The sequence below is a fragment of the Cydia pomonella genome, chromosome 21 (assembly GCF_033807575.1).
Source record: "Cydia pomonella isolate Wapato2018A chromosome 21, ilCydPomo1, whole genome shotgun sequence".
In the NCBI taxonomy this organism is placed as follows: Eukaryota; Metazoa; Arthropoda; class Insecta; order Lepidoptera; family Tortricidae; genus Cydia; species Cydia pomonella.
The window spans coordinates 14,201,464-14,228,414 of NC_084723.1; the positions used below are offsets into that span (position 1 = coordinate 14,201,464).

The following is a 26,951-nucleotide window of genomic DNA, read 5'->3' on the forward strand; positions in this document are numbered from 1 at the left end:
ATCTACGGTATTAAAGGCTTCAACAATTAATTCTTATTGTAGAGTTTTAAACCAACCCAACTAAATATGTGTGTCATTTGTTCACTAATATTTTTCATTATTTGTCATGGACGTCCATAGATCTGACTATTCTTCACCTTGAGAGTCTCTGATCTTCTTTTGTTTAATGTTTTTTACTTTACTATTATGTTATGCCCATATTATGAAGACGCATAACTTAAAATTAGACAAAAATGAAACTTTGTTCTGAGTAGCAAAAAAAAAAAAACTAACTTTTTTGTACTTATCATGGGCACTTTTCGTATCTAAATTGATATTATTTTGACAGGTTCACCGGCAGTAAGAGCTCTAAACTGTCTCGCGAAACTGCCGAGCGGCAGCGACTGGAACACAAGATCAAACGGGAGATGAAGGGGGCGCTCAGAGAAATAAGAAGGGATAAGGCGTATGTTGCTTCTGTCAAGATCAGGAATAAGATACAGAGGTATGTATTATGTTAAGCTCTCTCTCTGTCATCAGATCACTTAGGTATCGATTAAAACTCAAAGCAGAGGGCGCCACTGAGAATAAATAACCTACTCTACTACCAGATCCAGTTGCCATAGCTCAACGAGGGTGCGGAGTGTTAGGGTCGGCAACGCGCATGTAACTTCTCTGGAGTTGCGTACATAGGCTACGGAGACTGTTTACCATCAGGCGGGCCGTATGCTTGTTTGCCATCGACGTAGTATAAAAAAAGATCATTCTGTTTCCGCTGATCAATCGAAGCGAAATTATGATCGAAATATGTAAGCCGTTTAGTCTGACTCAAGAAATGACCACATTGTTTTTCTTTTCAGCGATAACATGCGAAAAGAAAAGGTGAAGCAGATCTACAAAGACGCATCCATACAGCAAGGGGAGCTCAACAAAATGAAACGAGGCAAATAACACGTCTGCTTGTGTATAATATAAAATTTATTAACGATTACTTTATATCTTTCATTTGTAACTTAGCAGTTAACGTTTACAGAATAGAATATTTATTTGGCGTTAAACATTATAGTTCGTGTCATCCACGATGACCAGTGATCGGAACTATGGGAGTAAAATTTTAACAAAACTTGTTAAGCGGACATAAAATAGTGCATACAGCCCTAAAAATATTCATGTCCATAGGGATTGGAATAGTATAGTACTTACAGCCATAAAAATATTTACATTCATAGATATTCGAATATTTTTAAGGCTATAAGCACTCTTTTTACGTCCGCTTGATAAGTTTTGTTAAAGTTTTACTCCCATAGTTCCGATCACTAACGATGACGCGCAGATTTGTCAAATCTAACCTTAAATAACATGAATACGAGACAAAGGCACGCGTCTTCGTGGATGACACGATCAATATTAGAGTTATTAATTACAGATACACCAAATAGGATGCTCGTCTATGTCGTGCCATTTTTACTATTTATCGCCAGTTTCACCCAATCAGAATCATTTATTTTGCTAGAACATTACACAGATGGTACGATTTGTCATGTCATTACCTATTGTAAGTCTTGATACACGGCCAGTGTAGACGTACTCGGCGACGGCGGCGTACTGGGGCGAGGAAAACGCGCGCGCCGCCTCGGCCGAGACACGTCTACACTGGCCGTGTTGTGCGTGAGGAAATTGCCTCGCGCGTATGCTCGCTCTGTGTGGACCCGGCTATTGACTCGTTACCACTACTATTATAACGGACCGAGCCTAAAAAAGAACACATTTTTGATTAACCTAGAAGTATAGTGGCAACAAACAATAACACATTAACAATATATTATATGGTAATTACTTTTTATCATCATCTTTCTTATTCAACTGCCAGATGGAATAATTAAGGGATGTGGCGAAGCCGAGCCACGCGAGATAAGGCAGCATGAACCACGCCGTGGTCGGGTTCACGTCATAAAAACTGAGGGCGCAGGCCGCCGCCGCCACGTCTAGCGCTGCGATGTGGAAGAACGCCTGGAAATAAATAGATTTGAACTCTGGGCTGAAAAGTGAAAGGTTAAGATGGACTGCCCAGCGTCTATAGCAGGTAGATCATGTTACAAGGGGCAAAATTATTCATTTACTTACAGCGAAAGAGTTAGATATTGGATTCTCAACCAAAACGAAGGATTCTGAGCTCACTTTTACGGCAAGTGCTAGTCCTAATCCTAAGTAAAAAACGTTACTGGCTAAAATAAACTTAATAGCTTTGAGTATACATCTGTGTTATTTCTCTTTTGAAGAAGTTCTGTATTCTGTCGTCTTTCAACTGAAAATGTCTTTTGTTAAAAACTTACCAATCCTACTAAATGCATTTTGAAGAAAACTGGTGTCCATGTCCAGTTGAATATAAGCTGTCCGCCATATAATGCCATAGGCAGTATAGCCTTATCTGAAAGTGGTATTATGTTACTTTAATAATACAATACAATACAAATACACTTTACTGCACACCTCAATACAGAAACAATACAAATAATACAACACATAAAGAAGAGGTAAACAACAGGCGGTCTTAATAATTTAATAATAAAAAAAGTATCTTTGAGAAAACATTAAGGATTACAGATAACAGTTTTTTTTTACATTATTCCATAGAATCTTCGATTGTTTCATTTATATTTTTTGAGTATCAAACCTCAATGAAATTAAAATAAATTCTTAAGCTGAGTGTGCTGTACTTTGTGATGAGTGTACTGTACTTTGGTAATAAAGATCATTTATCTGTGCCTGGAAGTTAAGTGCAATAAAACAAGAATAAGATAAAACAATTCGTGTTTATAGCTTTAGACTTTAGCGGAATGTGGACAAAGAAAATGCAAAAGCGAACTCAATGATTCCTATACCCCTGGCACCTCTGCCACCTTTGTCGAACCAATTGCTGCAAAAATTAAGCAAGAGACCCCCACTGAATACCTTAGCTGGCCCTAATAGACCCAAACATCATGTGTCCTCTTTGAATCTGCTATGCATGGCTGGCCCAAGCAATTCACAAAACAAAAGCGTTCTCAATAGACCAAAGAATCCTTTTCAAATTGACACCAAATTCGTAATAGTGCGACGGGGTTGTGGAGATTTCAACTCTGTTGCGTGCCAAGATGATAAGAGAAGAATTTCAAAGTCAAGCGTCATTACTATTAGGAAAAAAGAAAACCGAAAGGTGAGGAAAATGACACAACCGAAAAGGATTTATGTCACTGCTGAATAAGATGGCCTTGCCAATAAGAAACGGATGTCAGCACGTACCCCGGATCTTAACACGTTGGTTCCAGCCACGGTGAAGAATATACAGAGAAGCATGAAGATACCTCATAAGAGGGAGCTACAAGGTTTAACACCACTGAGAAATCAGGAAAGGGTAGATGGCCGAGCAAAACGGAGACTTAATTTCGATCGGTTCGTGAGAGGATGCAGTCACCTGATTTACTACAAAAATTTCACATGGCTAGTATGGACAGAGAATGATGAAATTCTATTATAGGTGTTACAAGTCGAAACGAAACCAGTGGCACTTCCACGGGTGAATAGCGAGACGAGAGCGCGCGTAATCAACTGGTTGATGAAACTTAACGGCATAGACGGCAAGCCAGCCACCCTTCAGACCGCGGTGTGGTACCTGAACACGCTGCTGGCCATAAACCACGTGACGCTGAAGAACATGCAGCTAGAGGCTGCGGCCGCGTACTGGGTCGCATCCAAGTACCACGGGCCGCCCACACCTGCGTCCATTATTGTTTAATTTCTTAGGGAATGAGGGCTAGCGGGTTCAATTTCGTCGCTAGGGGCGCTAGTGTAGACGGAGGGCTGTCAAAATGTCAAATGCATACTTATTTTGGGGGTTACAAGCTTTTTCATCGCGGATTTTCACACCTGATTCATAATGGTGGTATTTTTAATTATTCATGGAAAGCATTAGATAGAGGAAGAAAATTCTACAAAACAGTACCTCCTGTGACCTTGGGCGGGGAACCACTCAGGGTCACAAAAACTTTCAAATACCTTGGTCACTGGGTCACCGAGGAACTAAAAGATGACCTCGACATAGAGAGGGAGCGTAGAGCGTTGGCCGTCCGCGGAAATATGCTGGCGCGCAGGTTTGCCAGGTGTAACAAAGACGTGAAAAAGACGCTTTTTAAAGCTTTTTGCCAATCGTTTTACACCTGCAGCCTGTGGGCTAGCTATACTCAGCGAGCGTACAATGCTCTATGAATACAATATAACAACGTTTTCAGGATGCTGATGGGGCTGCCACGTCACTGTAGTGCGTCGGGAATGTTCGCGGAGGCGTACACGGATGAATTTTTTGCAATTATACGCAACAGATCGGCGTCACTTATGCAGAGACTGTGTGGCAGTACCAATAGCATCCTGAAAACGTTTGGCAGGTAAGATAGATGCACCACTGCTCATGAACTGGAATGGACTGCATGTGGCAGCCACAGATGCTGAGAAGTGGTGCATCTAGATTGCCTAGTTATTTTTTTTTGTACTTGTAGATATATTATTAGATTTATTATTATTATTTTGTATGTCACTAACCTTAATTAATTTTAAGATTTGTTGTATTAGGTACCTAACCTTAGGTAACTACTAACAATTATGGATCTATTATGGATTCGAATTAAATAAATAATTGAATTGATAAGTCCAATAAATAAGATAAGTCAAATAATATATATACAAAATTAAACAGGCTTATAAGACGTCAAATTTAGATGTTAAAATACTTTTGTGTTAATTAAAACGTATTAATTTTTACATTAATCATAGTAGAACTTTGTGAGCTGAGGGCCTACCGCGAACCACGTTCGACGTGTTGCCTCCCTGTCACACTTACGTACGAATTTACAAGTGCGACAGAGAGGCAACACTTCGAACGTGGTTCGCGGTAGGTCCTCTGTTTTTCTTGACCACCATCTACAGTGGCGCCATCTGTTGAGCACAAAAACGGTATCCCTCATTGAGAGAAGATTGTGTTGGAAAGGAAAACGCAATCCCTCTTTTCCAACACAATCTCTCAATGAGGGATTGCGTTTTCCTTTTTGTAAAAACATGTTATAATGTAAATTTATTGTTTAGTTAAGTTAAGTTTAAGTTTTTATTTTATTTTGTGTACTTAAACAAATATAATTTTAAATTTTTAACTCGTTCCTATCGCACTGTCACGTAGTATTATTAGTCTAATTGTATTTTTATTATAAGGTGTTTAAATGTTACGTAATTAAGTAAAAATATGTACAATTTGACTTTGATTGATTAGCATCTAATTAATGACTTATGAAATTATAAATTTAACAAATAATTAAATTATATGACGCCACTAGTTATTGTTATGCTTATGAATTTAAATACAATTTTATTGCAGAGCGAAGACATTTGGCGAGCAAGAAAGACATTGTTTGTTTCACCGAATTATAAATAATGTGCTTATCTGTAAATAATGTTACTTATCATATTAAATTTGAATAGTTGACCTTTTTACAACAGAACACCAGAAGTATTGTCTTTGATCAATCTAAGTCAAATCTTTTTAATCTGCAATTAGGAACATATGTAAAGGATAAGGTGATTTTTTTTTTTTAAATAAATACCAGTATGTTTAAAAAAATTAATGAGATTAAATACTTTAAGAAGACCACTCCTATTAAAATATTTCTTCATGGTTCTAAAGAACAACTAATTTAGCTTAGGTATTTATATTATGTAGTGTCTGATTTTTTCAATGCCCTGTGAAGAGCCTGTGCTGAATACTGGCCTGAATATATTATATGTTACTTGGCCAAAAAAACTTAAAATAGTTTGAATGACACTTAATTATAAGTATCATATCAGGTGAAATCTCAGGGCAGATGATGATGATATTTATCATTGATATGAATTACTTACCAGTCATGCCACCACAATCCCTGTACACCATATAACTAGCATACCCCATACCAGTGTACAGCACAGTCCATGCCGGACCAAACACCCAGTTAGGCGGAGTCCAGCTTGGTTTCTTTAGAGTCTGGTACCAGGCCTTGCCGTCAGGCTGTTTCGTCTGTCCCACCATGGTGAGTGCTCCAGCCCAGCCCCCAAGGTTGGGGAAGAGCATGGCACCAATCGCTGACCAGTTTGGCATTGTTGTTTATTCTGAAAAGATGTACTATGTTCATTATTATCAATTTTCTCTTCACAGTTTTTTTGAGATTAAATAAGTATATTTAAGTAAACTGAAAACTTAATAAAAAAAAAATAACGAAAAGGAAATAAATTAGGGACTTTTCTAAAATTTCAAATATTTTACAAAGAAGTGATAACAAATTTTGTGTCATAAGAAGATTTTCTCTTCTGCCTGATTGAATTTTAATAATAAGCAGGTAAATTAATAACCTAATTTATGTGATTATTTTAAAATATTCCTGTAGGTACTGTGCTGCGGAAGAGGTGTTTACAATACCAGCTGATAATATTAATAAATAAACACACAGTGTCTGCTCTACAAAACAAATGATATCTTTATCTCTAATTACATTTGACTCACAAGAAAACACCCTATTATTAAAAGCTTGCTTTTAGTACTAATATATCGCGTTGTTTTTAAGTTGCATAAAAGTAGAATTTACGATTTACGCTATTTCTGCACCCGGCCGACCAAAGTATGATGTTGATGAGGTGGAGTGGGTGCAGAAATTTTAATGTTTTGGGTCTCTCTTTTCGGCTCTCGGTAATTGACAGAGTTTACAATGTAGACCCTAATACTTTGCAATACGAACTATTATCTCGTGTAACCAAAACAAACCAAAATGTGCATCATCACAAGATCAAAGTGACAGTGACAAAGACGTAATATACGTTCCATTTCAAGCAACTGTCATGTACGAATCCAGGTTCGTCCAGAATAAATTGTTTTTTTTGTTGTCACAAATATTATTCAACAACAAATATTTAAAATAAATTTTGCTTTTCGTGATTCGCAAATAATTTTAACAATAAGTACGTAGAGCTTAAAGATAATTTAATTGCTATGGAAAGTCCAGACCATGAACCTTAAACGTAAATTGGCACGAAAAATTAGCATCTGACTTTTAGAAATTACTTTTATTTAACCGACCAAGTTTAGAAATACCCTTTTGTAATGTGTCCCTATTATATCCATAGAACATTTACAATTCTCGCATAGTCATATTCACAGGGATTTTCACAACATAGTTTTCTATTTCTCGTGAATCTCGTGATATTCATTGCAGTTTTTATATCGAGCATTAACAGGTATGTACCGTATTTATTTTATCAAAACTTTCGCTTTATTAAAAATTATGGAAGTTGCCGGCGCAAAGCTATTTTTAGAATGTAAATATTACTCATTATTAAGCATAACTTACGTAAGTAACTTAAGTGTTAAGTATCAAAATATATGATTATCACACTATTCGACAGTTTGGAAGCCTCTCGAACACTGGTAAGGTATTAATTGTAATGGTAATCTAATCAGAATGTACCGTTATCTGTAATGGGACTTCTGAGGGGTCAATAGCTATTTAATTATGTTGCTTATCAGCCTATTCCATGATAATAGGCATATGTAGACATATCTAACGATGTCGCAATGTCTGCATGTCTGTAAATTAATAGTATATTTCTTATTTATTAATTTATTTAAACTTTATTGCACAGAATATATACAACAATGTACAAATGGTGGACTTATTCACATAGCTTTGCTGCTATATACAAACTTTGTACAAACTAATCTTTATGTAACAGAGATGATTGTGACCATTAAACTATACTTATTTCTTATAGTTTTTATAATTTTTTTAACTTTATTTTTATTCATATTTAGTTAATGTATTGTTATGTTCAACTTGTATCTTTCACAAATGCCATAAGATGATATAACACACAATAAAACAGTTTCCACAGGAACCTATAAAAAAATATCTACCACCCTGCGCCACAGCTGAACATATGCCTCCTTCATGGATTTCAGTGTAATAAAGAATATAATAATAAATAAATATACTAGGTGTACCCCTTACATTTCATTAAAGTGTCAAAAGGGACTCTACGTGTTGGCTTCGGCTCCGCGTACGCCTCCCAAAGGTCCGGAGCACCATTGTTCCGTGATGGGAAAGACAATAAATATTATAGGACATTATTACACAAATTGACTAAGTCCCACAGTAAGCTCAATAAGGCTTGTGTTGAGGGTACTTAGACAATGCTATATATTATTATTATTATTAAAGCTTTATTTGTTCTACAGTCAGATTATTATTTTTATTTTTTTAATTCTTTAAATTTGTTTTGGGGCTGACTGCAGATCCCATCTGCTGGGTGAAAGCCTCCTCACTTTTTCTCCACTCATCCCTGTCTTTGGCTTTTTGGAGCCAGTCTTTTCCTGCGACGGAGTAGATGTCGTCTATCCACTTCTTTTTGGGCCTTCTTCGGAGCCTCCGTCCGGCCGGTCCGGTCCATTTTGTTGTTACTAATGTCCATCTTTTGTCCTTATATCTGGCTACATGACCTGCCCATTGCCATTTTAGATGAAGAGCTTGTTGAAGAGCGTCTGTAAGTTTGGTCTTTTGACGTATTATTTCGCTTCTAATTTTCTGTATTTTCCTTATATTCAATATACTTCTCTCCATAGATCGTTGACAGGTCGTTATAGCTTTACGTACTTTCTTTGTGTATGTCCAAGTTTGGCTTCCGTAAGTTAGACTAGGCAGGATACAGGTGTCCATTACGATTTTCTTATGGGCTATGCTGTATTCACCTTTCAAGATTTCCTTCTGGGACCAAAACTTTTTCCAGGCTGTGTTTATGCGTCTGTCCACTTCTTCCTCGTTGTTAGATGGGCTAAAAGATATGTGTTTTCCCAAGTATATGTATTCATTAACATAATCAATTTCAGTCCCTGCCACATTAATTAGTCTTCTTCGACTGTTGGTCATAGCTTTTGTTTTAGATGTGTTCATGTGCAGTCCTACTTTCTTGCTCTCCTTGTCAAGGGTATTCATCATGTCTTCTAGTTGGGTCGCAGATTCTGCAAAGATTATAATATCATCTGCAAAGCGTAGATGGGTTAGACGTTTATTAAGTATACTGATTCCTTTATTCTTCCACTGTATGTTCTTAAAAACTTGTTCTAGTACTGCTATAAACAGTTTCGGTGAGATTGGATCTCCCTGTCGGACACCTTTGCCTATAGCTATCTCCTCTCCTTTCCTTTCCATTTTCACTCTGCTTACACTTTGGCTATAGATGTTTATTAGGATGTTTATGTACGTTTGATTGATTTCACATGTTTTCAGAGCTCGCCAGATAGAGCTATGTGTAATGCTATCGAAGGCCTTCGAATAGTCTATAAACGCTATATAAAGAGGGTAATTATATTCTATGTATTTTCCCATTACTTGATCTAAGGTATGAATATGGTCTATAGTTGAATATCCCGATCTAAATCCAGCTTGTTCAATTGGTTGGTGTGCATCTATACTTGGCGTTAGTCGAGTCTGTAGTATGGATGTGAAGAGTTTATAGACACTTGACAGCAAACTGATTGGGCGATAGTTGCTAACATCTAGTGGATTGCCCTTTTTGTACAGTAGGATGATATCAGAGCTGCACCACTGTTTGGGGACAGTTTCTTGTTCTAAGACCATGTTATATAATTGAGCAAGGTAAGGTACTAGCAGTGGGGCTCCAATTTTTAGTGCTTCGTTACTGATATTGTCAGGTCCAGGGCTCTTTTCAGGTTTTAAATGAGAAATATGTTTTGATATTTCTAGTTCGGATATTGGTTCTACTATGTCCTGATTGTTTTGCTTTGATTCTAGGAAGGTTGTATTGTCAGGTTCTTTATCTGGTTTCTTATATAGATCTTGATAGAAATTGGTAGCATGTGTAATAACATCTTTTCTGTTCTTTGTTTCTCGTTCCTGATTTTGTAATTTTTGTATCCAATCTTTGTGACTTTTGAGTTCTTTATAAGCTCGTTTGGAGCTTCTGTAGGTAACTAAGTTTCTCTTAATTGTTTCTTGTCTATGACTTCTGTAATCTTTTTTTATAGCTTTATTTGTTTTCTTAAATATTTTTTTTATTTCTGATTTTATTTCTTTTGACTTGTTTTCTATTGCTAACAGTTCTGTGCGTTTGTCAACTAGTTCTATTGTTTCTTGCCTTAGTATTTTCTTCTTCTTTTGTTCATCCTTATTAATTTTTAGGCTACTTGTTATTGCAGTTTCTAGGTTATCATAATAAGTTTGTGTGTTTGTATGTTTTTTATTAAGGAGATATGTTATTAGATTATCATTTAAATGTTGTAGGTATTTGGTTTTTTCTTGTTCTGTTGTTGGTGGTTTTGGTAATGATCTATAGGCCTTTCTGCTTTTTTTTAGGTGCTTCAAGTAGGAAGGATGACCTTAGAAGTCTGTGGTCTGATGGGAAGGACAATTTGTCTAGAACTTCGACATTTGTAATTTGTTTTGGTTTGTTGCATAGGATGTAGTCAATCTCATTCTTTGTTTTATTGTCAGGTGATACCCATGTCCATCTTCGTTGCTGTTTTTTCTTGAAATATGTGTTCATGATAGATAAGTGTTGTTCACGAGCATATTGTAGTAGCCATTCTCCTCTTTCATTCCGTTTGCCGTATCCATATTTTCCCATTATTAGATTTTCAAATTTCCGTGGTTGACCTATTTTGGCGTTGAAATCCCCTATGACTAGTACATTTGTGTCCTGTGTGTCTTGAGCATTCTTGAGGTCATCATAGAATTTCTGCATTTCATCCTCCTTCGCTCTTTCGGTAGGTGCATAGGCTTGTATTATAGTTATGGGTTGATTTTTGAATTTTAATTTCAACAATGCTACTCTTTCCGATATTCCAATGAAATCAATGATATTCTGTTTTAATGTTTTCTTTATTAAGAAGCCGACTCCATGAAGTCCTTTTGTTTCTCCTTTATAACACAATATAAAGTCTTGATGTTCTTCTATTTTACATCCTGTTCGTCTTACTTCAGCAAGTCCAATTATATCATATTCAATTTTTTCAAGGGCTTGTGTTAGATCCAGCAATCTTTCCGGAGATGACAGTGATCTCACATTGTATGTGCATATTTTGAGTGTTTGTTTTTGCTGTGCGCGTTCATTTCTTTGGGAGGTGTGAGGGTGGTGGTCTAATTCCCCACGAGGACCAGTCGGCTTGGGGAATGTTATGTTTTTTTTGTTTAATTGTTGTTGTTGTACTTGTGTTATTTGTTTTTGTTTTTGTTTTCCGGTTGGTGGGGGTTTCTAGTTTTTTGATTGAGCTTCAATGGGTGAGTTGCTTCTATTCGTTAAATGGTTGAATTTTGATTGCTTTGCAGGTTGATCAATTTTTTCCTGATTGTCTGCTCTCCCGAAGTTGTTCGGTGGTGTGGAAGGGGGTGAGGATGGTACCCTTTTCCTTTTATCATTTTTCGGCTCGATTTTATCTTTTATTATTAGCTTATTGTGTTTTAAGATAGCGTACTTTCCTGCCTCTCTTGCTTCGATCATTTTTGGAATGAGTGATTTTCTTTCTTCGAGAACCTCTGTTGTGTAGTCCTCCGTTATTTTTATATTTTTTGGGAATGATTTCTTATTTCTAAGTAACTCCATTTTTCTCCATTCTAATGTTAGAGTTAGTTTTATTGGTCTGACCTTCTTTTCAATCTTTCTCCCTAATCTTTCCAATCTACTGATTTCCCACTTGTCCCACTCCGCCCCATTTTGGTTCTTACAGGAGTTGTTCAAAGTTTTCAATATAATCTCCATCAGCTCGGTGTTATTTACTTCCTTTTCTTCAACGCCGTGAATAATCACATTGTTTCTTCTTGATTCTGCTTCTAGAATTTTTATTCTTGATTTTAATATACCATTCTCAGCTTTTAATTTGTCAGTTTCCTGTAAGATTGGTAGTAATTGTGCCTCTATTGTTGTCGAAATCGTTGTGTGGACAGTTTCATTTACAGCGTCTATTGAAGCTTTTTGCTTGTCAAATTCCGCCTTCATTTTGTCCCATAGAGCGTTCATTTGATCTTCCATGATGCAATAACAAAACGTTAGTGTGTTTACTTGGAATGGAACGTATTTTCTTGTTGTTTGTCTGTATTTGTGATGGCAGCACTAATTTCTTGCCGTAATGTTGGTAGCGGAGTTCTGTTGAGAATGTGACACTTGGGTTTTGAGGTTATGTTTAAATTTGATTTCTTCTAGGATTTTGTCGTAATCCTGGCGTAAAACACTGATATTTTCACTACACTTTCTTTGCAAATGTCTTCTTTTAAGAATTTTTCATAGTCCGATAAATTTTAACTCGTTTTCACTGGGATAGGAATTATTTATTACGGAGCGCACTGACAGTCAGCTAAACTGTTCGAGCACCGGAACCGGAATCAATGCTATATATATAATATATAAATATTTATAAATACTTAAATACATAGAAAACACCCATGACTCAGGAACAAATATCCATGCTCATCACACGAATAAATGCCCTTACCAGGATTTGAACCCGGGACCATCAGCTTCGTAGGCAGGGTCACTACCCACTAGGCCAAACCGGTCGTCAAAACTTTGTTACGTCACTTTGACTTCATCAATAACCGATTTTTTTATTCCCTGTACAGTTAAATCACAAGTTATTGCAACGATAATCGTTTTTATTCGTTTTTTTTTTTCATAATCAGTTTTGGGTTAAAATTACTAATGTATGTTTTGCAACAATATTTTGATAAAATATTAACGATTGTCGATTTCCTTCAAAACTAAATTGCCAAAAATGTTGTTCTGTACGCTGCGGTTCTATGCCAGGACGGCCCTGCCGTTTTCCATATAGCCTACGTCGTTCTTTGGTGTGTCTATAAGTATCTATTCTGTGACAAGTTTGGTCCTCCGATTAGTTGCAACTAGTTGCGTTACACTGCACGATTGGCTCGTATTCATGAGTGACACCACTGAACTGGCACCAATTGCACCATACTTAGTGCCCATAAGGCCTGTCCTTATATATTATGTCAATGCTGATCCATTGTTCTTTGACAAATTTATATTGTGAACTCTATGCACATTGCAAATAAAGAATATAGTGTATAATAACAATGCATGACTGCTTTACTCATATTAAATATGTTAAATTAAAACGGGTCACTCACATATTTTCAGTCGAAAATGCTCGACATGTTTCACTCCATAATTATTAAATCAATGTCTGTGTCTCACGGAAGTGTTATTAAAACTGCTTCACTCATTCCATTTAAATATTTCGTAAGCTGGTTTTTCTGAATTACTAACTCAGAACTTGAATTACTTATTCAATTGATATTTGTGTAATACTTAAAACGAAAGTGGACGACCAGTGCGAAATCGCCTGTTCATACAAACGTAGTCCCCATTTTCGTCTCTGGATATTAACATTATTGAAAATATTTTGATGATTCAATTCGTTGTATATCAACCACAGCAATGCCCCTACGTTTGTTTTGTTTCGAAATTTCATTAAGTATCAATAATGTTAATATCCAGAAAGGAAAATGGGGACTATGTTTGTATGGAGTAGCGCCCATCCTCTTTCCTCTTAAGCTTATTGTCTGTTGTGAACAAAATGCTAGTGTCATGAAGATGATTTAAGAAGATGTCTGTATAAACAGCTGCCAAAGTGTTATTTTTTTGTGTGTGAATGTTTCAGACAAAAAAAAATTACATGCTACATTACCAATAATTTTGATCTGTTTCTACAAATAACAAAAAAAAAGTGGAATGGCCTTTATGATCATTTAGTGACATAAAAGTAGAAAAACTTCACCACTAACAGCATATACACCGTGGGCTAGTAAAACCAGACAGATTTCAACCACATATTCCTGAGGTCATAAAGAGCCAAAAATGTTATATGAGTTTTGGTCAAATATCGCAAAAAAAAAATTTGACGAAAAATAATTTTTTTGTTGCCTTTTCTGTACACGACACGTTATTTCTTTTTACATCTTGGGAAAAAAAAAACAAATAAGTAAAGCTTTTATTTAATTTACAGATTAAAATTGCGAGTTACCTTTCAAACTTTAACGTCTGTCAGTATGTATGTCTAAACCAAGTCACACAGTGGCAGCGAGTCAGCCAAAAAGGCGTTTTTCACTAAGTAAGTTAATACCTTATTACACGACATTGTCATTATCTCTAAAATAAGACTGATTTCAGAAAACTTTGTATGACCTTTTAGTCTCTAAATCGGGTCAAGAATACACCTTTAAAATCTGTCGGGTTAACTGCCCACGGTGTATAGTTAATGATGTTTTCTAAACTAATTTTAGTAACAAAAGTTTCATCCCAATAAATGCATAGGTCAGGTTTAATTCTAGATTAGTATGTTATAAAAAATTTAACTTTGTAATCACAGAGGATGTAACATTGGAATTAATTTATGAGACGAAATTAGAATGTTGTTGGACTCGAAATTACCTTGAGCAGACTTGTGACGTCACATTAGACTATTATGACAGATTGTAAACAAGTGACATCATAACATCATCATAAGTACGTACGGTACGTTTGTAGTAAATAGCAATTTCAATATAATGTATTGCAGACCTACTTTTTTTCATTGGGGTAAAAAAAAACCTTGGGGTATTCCTTCCTTCCTCCTTCCTTTTATTATAATAATTGTATTCTATGAACTTTTGTCCCTTTTTCACATCGTCCCAGTTATAAAGAAACTTCACTTTGTTTATTTCGAACTGCCTATAGTTCGCATAGAACTCCTATTCTCTCCTTATTCTTTTTATTTTTATTTATGTATTTATTTTAATGGACACAGCGTAATAGTTAAAACTAAAGCACGGTGAAATTATTGATTAATCTTAAACAATCTAGACATATAATCAGAAAAGTTTTAAACTAAACATTGACACATACATTGATTAAGTAAAACACATTTTTATTTCAATTTTTTTATGATTTTTTGAGTTGAAATTCAAAACATCTAATTTTTGAAAAATTATACTTTAAAACTTATAAGGGGGAGCACCGTCGAAAAAAAAGGTTTTTTGAACCACTCTAACTACCATCTACTTACAAACATCTACTTAGAATTATCATACTAAATTCTGAGATAAAAAGTATCCTTTGTCCTTTTCCAGGTTATAAACTATCCGTGTGTCAAATTTCATCTTAATCCGTTCAGCGGTGTTATAATATGTACATAATGTACATTATAATATTAAGAGGACTTAAAAAGTGGTAATGATTACAGGGAAACCAATTAAAAATATTTATATTATCATTACTCCCATTAGTGTATTTATAGTACGAAATCTATTTATCAAATCAGCATATAATTGTTTTATCAATTTTATCATACAGTGTGTGATTGGTATTCGTGAAAACTGGTTGATTAGTAAATATAATATAGACATTAATAAAACATGAATTGGGAGTATTTTGAAGATGTTGCACATATGCATAAGTATGTATTTATACCTACACCTACACTCAGTGACGGGGCAATACCAACATTTTATAGAATAGAATAGAATAGAATAATTTTATTCGTAGACACAAACAAGACACATTAAATTACATGATATAACAAAAACAAAGGAAGTATAAAGTGCCACGAAATGGCCTCATCTCAGCATGTTGCTGGTGGCTTCCAGCGCTGATCTTCCGATGAGACCATCAAGTGAGAAAAATCACGAAAGGTAACAGACAAGAAGGAAAAATACATAAAATAATATAGAGTGAACAAATTGAAAAATATATAAAAGACAACCTATGTGGGCAAGGTACATTTAGCGAGGCCCTCGGGTGGCGCAAGAAATAACGAACATTTTTACGTTGTTACCGAGGTATTATACTTATTTGAGGCGCGAGGCCTCTCGGACCGCGAGGCCGTAGGCGGAGGCCCACGTCGCCCACGCGTAACGCCGCCTCAGGCTACACTCTAACCCCCTTTTTTAAACCGAAAGTGGAGGACCCGCGTGAAATAGCCTTTTCAAACAAACGTAGTCCTCATTATCCTCTCTGGATACGAACTTATTCAAAATATTTTGACATAATTTGTTATAGAATTAGGAACAGTGTGATAAGGGAAAAGTGTGGACTGAACGAAGATGTAGTGACAAAAATTGAGAAAGGTATGTTGAGATGGTTTGGACACGTGGAAAGAATGAGTGAAAGAAGGTTAACAAAGAGAGTGTATAAGGGAGAAGTAGAAGAGGGAGCTGGAAGGGGTAGACCTCGGCGGACTTTCTCTGATCAAATCGGGGAAATCCTGAAGAAAGGCCAAGTCAAGAGCACCCTAAACCGACGAGCGTGTATGAGGAATGTCATGAAAGTGAAGGAAGCGAAAGAGGTATGTCAGGATCGTAGCAAGTGGAAATCCGTGGTCTCTGCCTACCCCTTCGGGAAATAGGCGTGATTATATGTATGTATGTATGTATAATTTGTTGTATATTGCCCCCTACGTTTGATTTTTTTTGAATATTTAATTATTATATGAGTTAAGAGCATTTAAAAATTTGTATGTAAACTGTTTTTCGCTCCTAATTAAAAAAACCATAAAAATCAATCGTAGTAGGGGCTATGGTTAATATACATCAAATTATGTAAAAATATTTTCCATAATGTTAATATCTAGAAAGGAAAATGGGGACTACGTTTGTATGGAGAAGCGGCCGTCCTCTTTCGTCTTAAAACTTACTAACCTCTTACAATGCTCTGTTAAATTTTGTCTCTCTCTAACAAACAGAAATGTCATAATAATGGATAGGAACCAACGATTTGACAAACGTTTATGAATAACCCATTGGCATATATCTAAGGGCCTTACTAGTTCACTGGTGTCACTCACGAATTCGAGCCAATCGTGCCGTCTAGTCGCGGCCAATCGCGCGCGTGATGTGAACTCATCAACCAATCGCGTTGTGGCGTTAGACTGCACGATTGGCTCGAATTCGTATGCATGACACCGCTGTACTGGCCCCATTCTTATTGCCCGTAAGGCCCGTCCTTAGATATAAGTCAAATTGTAAATGGAATAACGCCATTATTGTATGATTGAATTGAATATATGTAGGTAGTTGTTACAAATACTTACATAAGTAGAAAACATCAAATTTTTAAAAACAATTTTACTATAATAATATGCAGTTTGTTTTGGTATCAAATTAACGGATAAGCACGGTAGAGCTGTGGTGCTCATGGCCAAGTTAATACAGATTTTTTAAGCATACAAAGAAAGCATGTAATGAATGCAAACAAAAACTAATAGTAAAATGATTAGTATTGCAATTGTAGTGTTTTCTTTAACACTTTATTTTATAGTAGTAATTGTCCAAAACGAATAACAAATCTAGTAATAGTTTTAAGGGCAAGTAGATCAACACCTTATGGCATTAACTATTAATGTATATTAAATCTAACGAGTTCTTGAGAATCGGTTATCTCTAACCATCATTTTGATATTTATGTTTGTAAGAAAGAGACAGATATCTAGAGTCCGTCTAAGCTAACTTTGCACCGACTTGAGTAGAACAAAGTGAGGATCATTATAAACGTCATATTTTCATAAATAATATTGATATTGCCCCACTTTGTCATTGCAAATGCCGCACAGAGTTTTTGGCCGGAATCTACCAAATTTTATGAAAAGGGAATTTCTAAATATCTGAGAATATTTTTGAAAGGTTCCTACTGACATTAAACAATATGTATTTTATTTCCCAGAGATCTCATAATGGCGAACTGGCCAGCGATCGGTTCCATAATCCTGCCCAACGTAGGCGGTTGGGTGAACGGCGTCTACTTTGCCGGCCAGATCAAACGGGACAGCAACGAGAAGACCTGGTACGATGAGCTGAAGAAGTCACCTTGCACCCCCCCGAAATGGGTGTTCGGGCCGGCATGGACGGTGCTTTACAGCGGCATGGGATACGCGTCTTATTTGGTGTTGGAGGAGTGCGATGGTTTCACACGTAAGAAAATCGTGTTATATTTCTTATTTGGATAGAGACGCGGACGACTTGCTGGAGTAATGAAGGTGGAAAACTAAGAAAAGAGATGCAAAGCTCGAACTTTTTAACCTTTTGACCGCCAAAGACGTCAAATGACATGCGCGGCTATAGCCCAATATCAACCTTCATGCGTACCGACAAGGTTCACGATTACGCGCCACGTACGATAGGCGTGGCGTTCAAAAGGTTAAATACCTAAAATATGGATTAATACAGACATTTCCGGCTTTTACCTTAAATATACATTGTGTAAATTGACTATTACATTGGCTAGCTCTTATTTGTTTACTTAGTAGCTGGATGCATTATGTAAACGCTGAAATATATAACTGATATGCAGGTTCTTTATCTGAAGATAAGCATTTATCAAAGGAATGATGGATTTACACATTTGAAACTGTCTGGCATTGAGTAATCGAATGACATTGTGGAGTATGAAAATAACATTTTGGCAAAGTTTTTTGCCTATTTTGTTGTCATATTGTTGGAATCGCTCTTGTCTCTCAATAATCTAAACGGTTTAGGTAGAAAACTAACTCGCAGCTTCAAAACATGAACTACAATACTCAACAAACAAAAACATATAATACCTATAAACATATACATAGGTATATGTTTATAAAAAGGTAGGTAGGTATAGACCTACAATATTGTCTATAAAAGTTCAATTAAGTGCTCGGAAAACTTGATTTCATTTTATAGATTTTCACTTCCTACCAACAAATCTAATGGGAGACATATAAGTAAATACTGAGTACCTATAATTTATGGTTAGTTTTTAGAATTAGGAAGAACTCCGCGGTACTTCTACGTGATATTTTTTTCACGCGATGCGGTGTAATAATTAATTAAGTTTAACTTGTAGGGTTATAACTCATTATTTACTTTAATATTTTGATATTATAGTAAAGTGCTTGATGATTAGATCGACAAGCTTACTTTTGCAGATAAATGCCGCGAAAAAAACGCAGTACCAATAGAATTTTGGACTATCAAGATCATCAAATACTTATATTAAAACGGGCCACTCGCTTTTTTTAAGTCGAAGACTGCTTAACATGATTCGCTCCATAACGTGGAGCTTTATTAAGACTTGACAGCCACCGGCGTTACCTGACTGACGCTGAATTCGAGCAATCTGCGAATTTCGAAATTCATACGGAAATTCTGTAAATTAAACTTTAAAAGTATCATTAAACCACCCGGACACTTCATTTGTAAGTTTGCAACGGTGAAATAGGAAGCATAACTTATTTTCAGAGCGTGCCGTCCTCCCAATGACGTTGTACGGCAGCCAACTACTACTCAACTGGGCGTGGACGCCCATTTTCTTCGGCCTTAAGGATTTCAAACTGGTCAGTATTCGTACATTTAGCTTACTGTTTAATCTCTTACTTAGATTTCGTCGCACATAGTACTTAACTTTTGTGGAGTAACTGTGGAGCAATGCTGTGCAATATACACATTAGATAAGTTACCCAATGTTACCGTGTTGCACAGTCTTGCTCCAAACAGTTGTTGCCCCGACGCGCGACATTGTTTTAAGTCGCAAAAATTACGCACCCATACGCAACATTTCGTAATAGTTTGAAATATGCAATCGCATAGTCATACTAATGAGGCCATCGGCCATCACTTTTTAGAACTGTTAGGTATTCATAACGTTTTCAGATGAAAGATAATCATTGGTACTTCTTTTTTACATTTATAAGCGCATTGTAATGAACCTAAATTGAATAATAAAGATCTTTGTTTTGATATGAGTACATTATTTTATAAAAGTTGATAGAGATTAATAGTGGTTGCCAGAATTTTTCGAGTAATATAGTATTTGACGGTTTACAGGATTAAAAAGTACACACAGAAGAAAATTATTTCTTTATTACTTACGTATTTTTTGTTTATTTTAGGTTCAGTTTAAAATTAAATATTTTAGCGAACTTTATGTGTTTCGTATTTCATACAGTACACCGAGGCCAAATATAGTACAATACAATAATTATATTATAGTATGTCTGGAAACCCTAGTAGTAGACAACAATAGAACAATTCCAATTTCAAACTGAGATTCCATTGGATTTCTCTGTTCCAGGCTTTGATAGAAATCGGCGTTCTTACCGGAGCGGCAACAATCACCACCATTTCATTCGCTAGCGTAAACAAGACAGCTGGAATTCTAATGCTGCCATATCTGGCGTGGCTGGGTTATGCCTCTCATTTATCTTATTACATCTGGAAGAACAACCCTCAGCCCGCAAAGGTCACAGAGGTTAAGGATGAGAAGGAAAAGTAAAGGTAAGTTGAATATTATTAACATAGAATAGAAAAAGTCTCGAAAATGAAAAGTATCTGTACAAAGCCCCACTATAGTATTTTTTCAAACAATTTGGGTACGGTGACAGATCATCCCCATACAATGTATAACCTCAAAACGCAAAATCTCGCAAAATTTAATTGAAATGACATCTCTGCTACCGTACCTAAACTGCTAAAGCTGTTTAGTGTAGTATACTACTATAATATAATGAGTGCGAAAGTAAACGTTGAACCGATGGTGATGAAATTGCGTAATTATATGATAGTTAGTTTGAGTTACCAGAACGAACAATTTTTGTCCTATAAATAATCCCTTAAGATTCAAGATTCAAAATATTTTTCTTTCAAGTAGGCCATGCACTTTTGAATACAGTAAAATATCGATAATCCGGCACTTTGATGGTCCGATACGCCTACTAATCCGGCACTAAAATAGGGATGCAAGGCATCATTTATATGCCAAGTTTGTTATTTCAATTTACATCATCACACAGCTTTCTTTTTGTAAATGGGTAAACATCAGACAACGTTCGATATTTCTATAAATGTATTATTTTAGTGTACGTGTATGTTTTAGTATTTGTATACAATAATTAAAAATATATCAAAATACATGCAAATTTTCTCAAACTTCCAGTATTCCGTATTTTCCATTAATCCGGCGCTCTAGCCGTCTTAGTGCCGGATAAGCGAGAATGTAGTTGAAATAGTCTTATACAAATATATATCATCTTGTGCTAATTATCATACTTTATTATCTTAATAATAAATGTTTTATTTTTATTTTAAATATCAGATCAATTTTTTAATGTTATTGTTAATATTGTTTTTCTTAAATATTCTCTAAAATTGTTCTATACATACGAAGCGAGGGCAGACGTTAGTAATTCGTAGGTATAGCATTGTGTTAAGTTTGTTGTATTTTTTGTCAATTTCACTATTGCTGCGGTGAAAATTAATTAAATTGTAAATAGCTTCTACAGTACATATGGTGCTACTTTACCGCACTAGTGCGAAAATTAGCATATTACGTTACTGTGTCCAACATTTAAAGGGCCATGTGTACTGTAAAACGTTGTACGATACATGTGCGAATAGGTAGTTGCTCGTGTCGATTTAAAACACTCCCTTCGGTCGTGTTTTAATTTATCGCCACTCGTTACGAATTTCCTATTTTTCGCTCTTGTATCGTAATGTACTATTTACGTAATATTTTTTTATCGTTTCAGATGACAATTCGTCAGTTAACTACGCTTGCAGCCATCGAACGTGTACTATTTTAGATGCCTATTTCTGCTATCTGTCTAGTTGTTACGTCAACCTAGTACTTATGTTTTTGTCAATTTTAAATGACACTATGATTTGTGTCAAAATGTCGCAGCGGGGTTATTAGAAAACCGGATATTTTCGATTTATCATCTGTTCGTTATATACAACGACGGGTACTATTACTGTCTTTTTATAAAAGTATAGTTTACAAAGTTAAGCAATATCGTACAATTGTAGAACATGAACTATATAAAAATTGTGTTCTAAATCAAACTAGACAGCCAAAAATAACAATCTAGTAACGAAGTCTATTTTTTTATAAGAAAAATGTAAAAGTCTGGGACACAAGCATTATACGTTTAAAGTTATGTTTTCATTACCAAAGGAGTCAAATACAATTAATCTTAAGGCATATCTTTTCATACCTAGTTTATAAGATCCGAAGTGACCTTTTGCACAAATAAGTAATATACATGTGTAGTTAATATGGCTATTTCTTAAATATTTTTCAAAAAGTAACATTACTCATTCCTATTGCATTTAAACGGAATTAACACTTTGTTAAAATTCTAAGAAAATAATAATTTAGGGATTAGTTAAATGAAAGTACAGTTTGTCATAATAATTATAACTATAATATAAAGTGGCAAATCAACAAACTTGGCGCAGACACTACGTGCACATATTTTGAACAAAGCTACGACTATCGTCAAATATCAATCTTAAGTACATTGAATGTTGTTAAATAAGCTAGAATCAAGATAAACTGTTTTCTTAAAAGTATTTATTTTTGAATATTTATTGTTTCTTGTTGCTCTAATAATAAAAGTACCTACCTAAACTTAATTTTTTTTTTATCCCAATTCTTAACCTAAGTTTTTTTGTAGGTCAGAGGTTTATGTAGCAGGCAAGCTTTGGAAAAATGGAACTTGAAACTAGCCAAACGATGCTTTAGGGCTTGTGCACAAATCACGTGAGGTTTTTTGGCTAATTTTTTGTTGCGTGTTTTTCCCCTATCGCACCTCGCGTGATTTCTGCACAAGCCCGAGTATAAGAATACTTGGCGACCCGTTTCCGACATAATTAGAAAACATCATCATATTTAAACCACCACCATACCATCATATTTAACACCAAACCTAAAAAAAATATACATCTAAACCTTCCTCGCGGTTTACTGAATTGATAGGTGAAAACCGCATGAAAATCCGTTTCGTTTTTGAGTTTATAGCGAATACATACAGGTATCAGACAGACGCAGCGGGCTTTGTTTTATAAGGTGTACCAAGTGATAATGCGATGCATACCTTCTCAACCCCTACACGACACCTTATTAAAACTAAAAGTGTTTTATGTAGCTTTTATTTTTAACTTGCCCAGTAGGGCTATTATGGTCGGTGTTTTATCATCTGTCATCATGCCTGTCACGTTCTAACAAGTATGCAAGTGCGAGAGTGACGCATAATATGACAAGTGATAAAAATGCGACCATGATACCGCCGCTGTTAGTATATATGGGACAAATCTTGCAAGTTGAATTTGACCCACTTCCCGGTTTCCGATGAAGCTGAAAATTTGCATACATATGTAAGTCGGGTGACAATGCAATATTATGGTACCATAAGCTGATCTGATGATGGAGACAGGAGGTAGCCATAGGAACTCTGTGATAAAACAACGCAACCTAATTGTGTTTGGGGTTTTTAGAATTATCTCGATGAGTATTAGTTGCCTGTGGAAAAAAAAGTACACTCAGCGATAAAAGCTTGTACCAAAAATGAAATTTTTGCCAAAAACTTATTTTCTCTTTAACTATTAAGTCTTTGCTATTAAGTGACGGATTTCAAACTTAATATTATTGTGACCTTACCTTTGTTGTTTAAAAGCATTGGCGAAAAAGTAAGATCCTCCTAACCTATTTCCCTTCATGAAAAAAGAACTAGAGAGAAAAGAATTAACATTATGCATAACGAGTTTGGCTAGTGGTTCAAACACCATTCTTTCGCAGGAAATCGATTCTTTGGTACATACTGTGTATCTTTTTTTTTTTTTTTTAATACTACGTCGGTGGCAAACAAGCATACGGCCTGCCTGATGGTAAGCAGTCTCCGTAGCCTATGTACACCTGCAACTCCAGAGGAGTTACATGCGCGTTGCCGACCCTAACCCCACCCCCCTCGTTGAGCTCTGGCAACCTTACTCACCGGCAGGAACACAACACTATGAGTAGGGTCAAGTGTTATTCGGCTGCGGTTTTCTGTAAGGTGGAGGTACTTCCCCAGTTGGGCTCTGCTCTAGATCTGGAATGACATCTGCTGTGCTGTGCCCTACCACACAAGGCGAGATGATATTCACATTGCCCATACCTCTCTTAAAATCTTCTAAAGTCTTCGATTATTGTATGTGTATATGTATGTATGGGTATGTATAAACAGGTTTACATAAAACGGACAAAACAAAACAGAAAAATACAGCGCTTATAATTAAATTAATTATTAGTGTAAAAAATCGGGTTGCATTCCGGGAGTGCTGGCAGGGCAGGTGAGTCAGAATGGCGGGTGTACCTAAATAAAATTATACCTCACGGTACTATGTTCCCGTGGTTATTGATCAATTCTATAAAAGCCAAATTTTTGTACCTTCATATTCAATTATAATAAGAGTCCTTTTATTTGTGGTTTAAAAGTTATCGATTTCATTTTTAAGAAAAAACGCTAAGGTAGGTACAATTATTTTTATTACGCCAGGATTTAGTACCTTTAATGTTTAATCTGTTAAGTTCAAATAACTCAGTAAATCATGTCTGTTAATAAATGTTACTGAATCGTTCACCATCATATTAAGTAAAACAATCACGCTTCTTTTCTGTTATTTAACTTTATGGTAAGGAAAAAACTGGAGTATCTTGGACACCCAACAACATAAAGATACAATACAACACAATTAATAAAGATTAAATCTCTTTAACCGTTATGACAGCACTTTGATTATGTTATGAAGAAAGTAAATGTCACACTTGAATGAGATACGATTTTTAAAAAGTAACCTGGCTTCGATGACATTCAATTTGCACGTTACCATGATGTCCGTCTTACGAATTTTCAATCTGACGGTCACGTGACCCCTGACGCGAGTTTAACATTTTTTCCTCATCACATAAAGTGCACAGCGCCGCTAAAGAAGTTTTCACTTCAAAAATAACAGCGCTTTCTCTACTACTCCTATTCAAAAAGTGCCATAAGTCATCTCGTCGTACCAAACCTTTTCACATAATATAAACATAATAATATCTACGTCAAGAGGACTATAAGTAGATATATCTACTTATATCTTATACCTTTAAACGAGCAATTCTTGTATATATATTTATATATACCTATATATATATATTTCTGTGATCTCGGAAACGGCTCTAACGATTTCGCTGAAATTTGGTATATGGGGGTTTTTGGGGGTATACAATCTATCTAGATTAGTCTTATGTTTGGGAAAATGCGTGTTTTCGAGTTTTCATGCGTTTTTCTTTCGACGCAGAATATGGTCGCTAATTTCGTGTTGCCGGCCACTGTGTCTGGTCCAGCGGGTTAAGACGCGGACGGCTAGAAACGAGTGTTACGGGTTCGAATCTCGCCTGGTGACTAACTTTTGTTTTTTTTTATATGTTCAAGTTTATATATGGGTGATTATACAAAAATTGGGTAACTCAATGTCATAAGACAAAATAACGATGTGTTATTATATTTTGTATATATTTTTAATTTTACTTTAAAACATTTAAACGCCTTTTATTTGGTCACTCAATTTCAGCTATTCATTTTAAACGCAAGTTTATAAATTTCCACAATATATGCTCAAAACGTCAGTACTTTGGCATGTCACAATCCCAAAAACGCGCAATAAAGTGCTTGTGTGTTAAATATTAATTTTAATTTAAGCAAACTTACAATTTCACTATAATCTATGATGTACTTAACAATGTATATCACAACTTTTATAATATAATATTCTTACCGTTGTTGTTAAAATAAAAACAAACTTTGTGTTCAGTTTTATTCGTCAGACCGCTGTGTGTTGTTCGAATTTGAATTTTCCGCTAAATATTGTCGACTCAAATTCAAATCCGTGTTAAATTTTATCGTTAGTAGTAAAGTTAGCTGCAGTCCGCGCCATTTTACGGCTGCCGTTACTGTGCCAGTGCTAGCGTTGTTTTTGTCATGTGAACACGTGCGAATCCAGTCAAAATTTCAGTCCTATGGTGAGTTATTATTTCCCTGTAAACCTGTGTTATATTTTAATTTATACATAATTAGCTTTGATTATTTAAAATGTAGCTTGGTGATATTCGAATATATCAAAACAAACATTGCTTCTAATGATAACCTCAATTTCATGTCTTTTTCGTCAGTCCGTTGGCGTCAGTCCCTTGTCTGATATTGCGCCATAGAACTGACGGGCTTCCAGAGTACTGACATTTAGCCTGTGTTAAAGCATTTATTTTCACTTATTTCAGTTTAAACATTATGCCGCCTCCTAAAAAAAACGAAATATGTCTAAGGATAGAGAAGATATATTAAGAAAGAAAATAGAAGCCGAAAAAGCTCGCTTAGTTAGAATCAAAACCGACCCTATTAAGTTAGCCGAATACAAAGAGATACAAAGGTTGCAGTACTTAAAAAAAGGAGAAGGGGCAAAGAAAAAAATGTAACAGAAATGACACGATTGCCTGAAAAAAATGGCGAAAATATGGCAAAGTACAGGCAAAAAAAACAGCAATTAAACGTACTACTGATTTTGTATGCCAGAATACTCATTGAACTACTGACGATGAAGCACGAGCAATAGTTGGTAAAGAAATGAGACCTATTATTATTTTTATTATTGGGGTGTTGCGGGCCTTTGAGTGCCACGTCGAGTGATCTATTGTGACGGCCCTTTAAAGTTCATTACTAATGCCCGTGGCATCCAGGAAGTTCCAGATTCTTTGGGCCGTAATTTTCTGTACCTCATAGAGTTTCACCATACATGCCGCCCTAAGTAGGTACTTCTTTTTGACATTAGTGGTCCGCAGGAACAGAAAATGTGCATTGCAGGTCTCCTTGGACTCCTGGCAGAACCTGCATGGCGCATCTTGTTTCTTTCCAATTTGAAACACGTGTTTCTTCAACTTACAGTGTCCAGTCAATATTCTAGTCACCGCGCAGGTTTTGTGTCTTTAAAGCCCTAAAGCTTAGCACTTTTGCTGTTAAAGCCTTGGATTAGAGCTTTCCAGTGTTCTTGTCCTTTGACGAACTTCCACCAATCGATTGCTCTTGTTTTTTCTAAGTTGCTGAG

The 26,951-nt window shown here is 35.6% G+C and overlaps 3 protein-coding genes and 1 long non-coding RNA gene across 10 annotated transcripts in view; 3 read left to right on the forward strand and 1 right to left on the reverse strand.

Moving 5' to 3' along the window:
- The window catches only part of LOC133529593 (nucleolar protein 14), a 14,209-nt gene extending 13,239 nt beyond the window's left edge, over positions 1 to 970 (forward strand). The window contains exons 10-11 of the mRNA XM_061867336.1: positions 329 to 484; positions 840 to 970. Coding sequence (XP_061723320.1) covers positions 329 to 484; positions 840 to 930 — 247 coding nt within the window. The 3' untranslated portion in view covers positions 931 to 970. The remainder of the gene's footprint in view (positions 1 to 328; positions 485 to 839) is intronic.
- LOC133529598 (uncharacterized) overlaps positions 1 to 26,951 on the forward strand; it is a 108,165-nt gene that overhangs the window by 16,036 nt on the left and 65,178 nt on the right. The gene's annotated exons all lie outside the window — the stretch shown is intronic.
- LOC133529596 (translocator protein-like) lies at positions 940 to 7,471 on the reverse strand. Of its 5 annotated transcripts, none has more exons than XM_061867344.1 (5): positions 7,380 to 7,471; positions 5,902 to 6,147; positions 2,313 to 2,407; positions 1,817 to 1,989; positions 940 to 1,731 (listed from the first exon to the last, which is right to left on the reverse strand). In XM_061867344.1, the coding sequence occupies exons 2-5, from the start codon at positions 6,134 to 6,136 to the stop codon at positions 1,716 to 1,718; spliced, it is 519 nt and encodes a 172-aa protein (XP_061723328.1). In that variant the 5' UTR covers positions 6,137 to 6,147; positions 7,380 to 7,471; the 3' UTR covers positions 940 to 1,715. The 5 variants fall into 5 exon arrangements, with proteins under 5 accessions (XP_061723328.1, XP_061723329.1, XP_061723327.1 ...); XM_061867345.1 differs by lacking the exon at positions 7,380 to 7,471 and adding an exon at positions 6,628 to 6,787; XM_061867343.1 differs by lacking the exon at positions 7,380 to 7,471 and adding an exon at positions 6,577 to 6,787.
- Positions 7,107 to 22,461, forward strand: LOC133529595 (translocator protein-like). Of its 3 annotated transcripts, none has more exons than XM_061867341.1 (5): positions 7,107 to 7,266; positions 17,749 to 17,996; positions 19,296 to 19,390; positions 20,128 to 20,330; positions 21,581 to 22,461. In XM_061867341.1, the coding sequence occupies exons 2-4, from the start codon at positions 17,759 to 17,761 to the stop codon at positions 20,326 to 20,328; spliced, it is 534 nt and encodes a 177-aa protein (XP_061723325.1). In that variant the 5' UTR covers positions 7,107 to 7,266; positions 17,749 to 17,758; the 3' UTR covers positions 20,329 to 20,330; positions 21,581 to 22,461. The 3 variants fall into 3 exon arrangements, with proteins under 3 accessions (XP_061723325.1, XP_061723326.1, XP_061723324.1); XM_061867342.1 differs by lacking the exon at positions 7,107 to 7,266 and adding an exon at positions 7,433 to 7,456; XM_061867340.1 differs by lacking the exon at positions 7,107 to 7,266 and adding an exon at positions 15,395 to 15,487.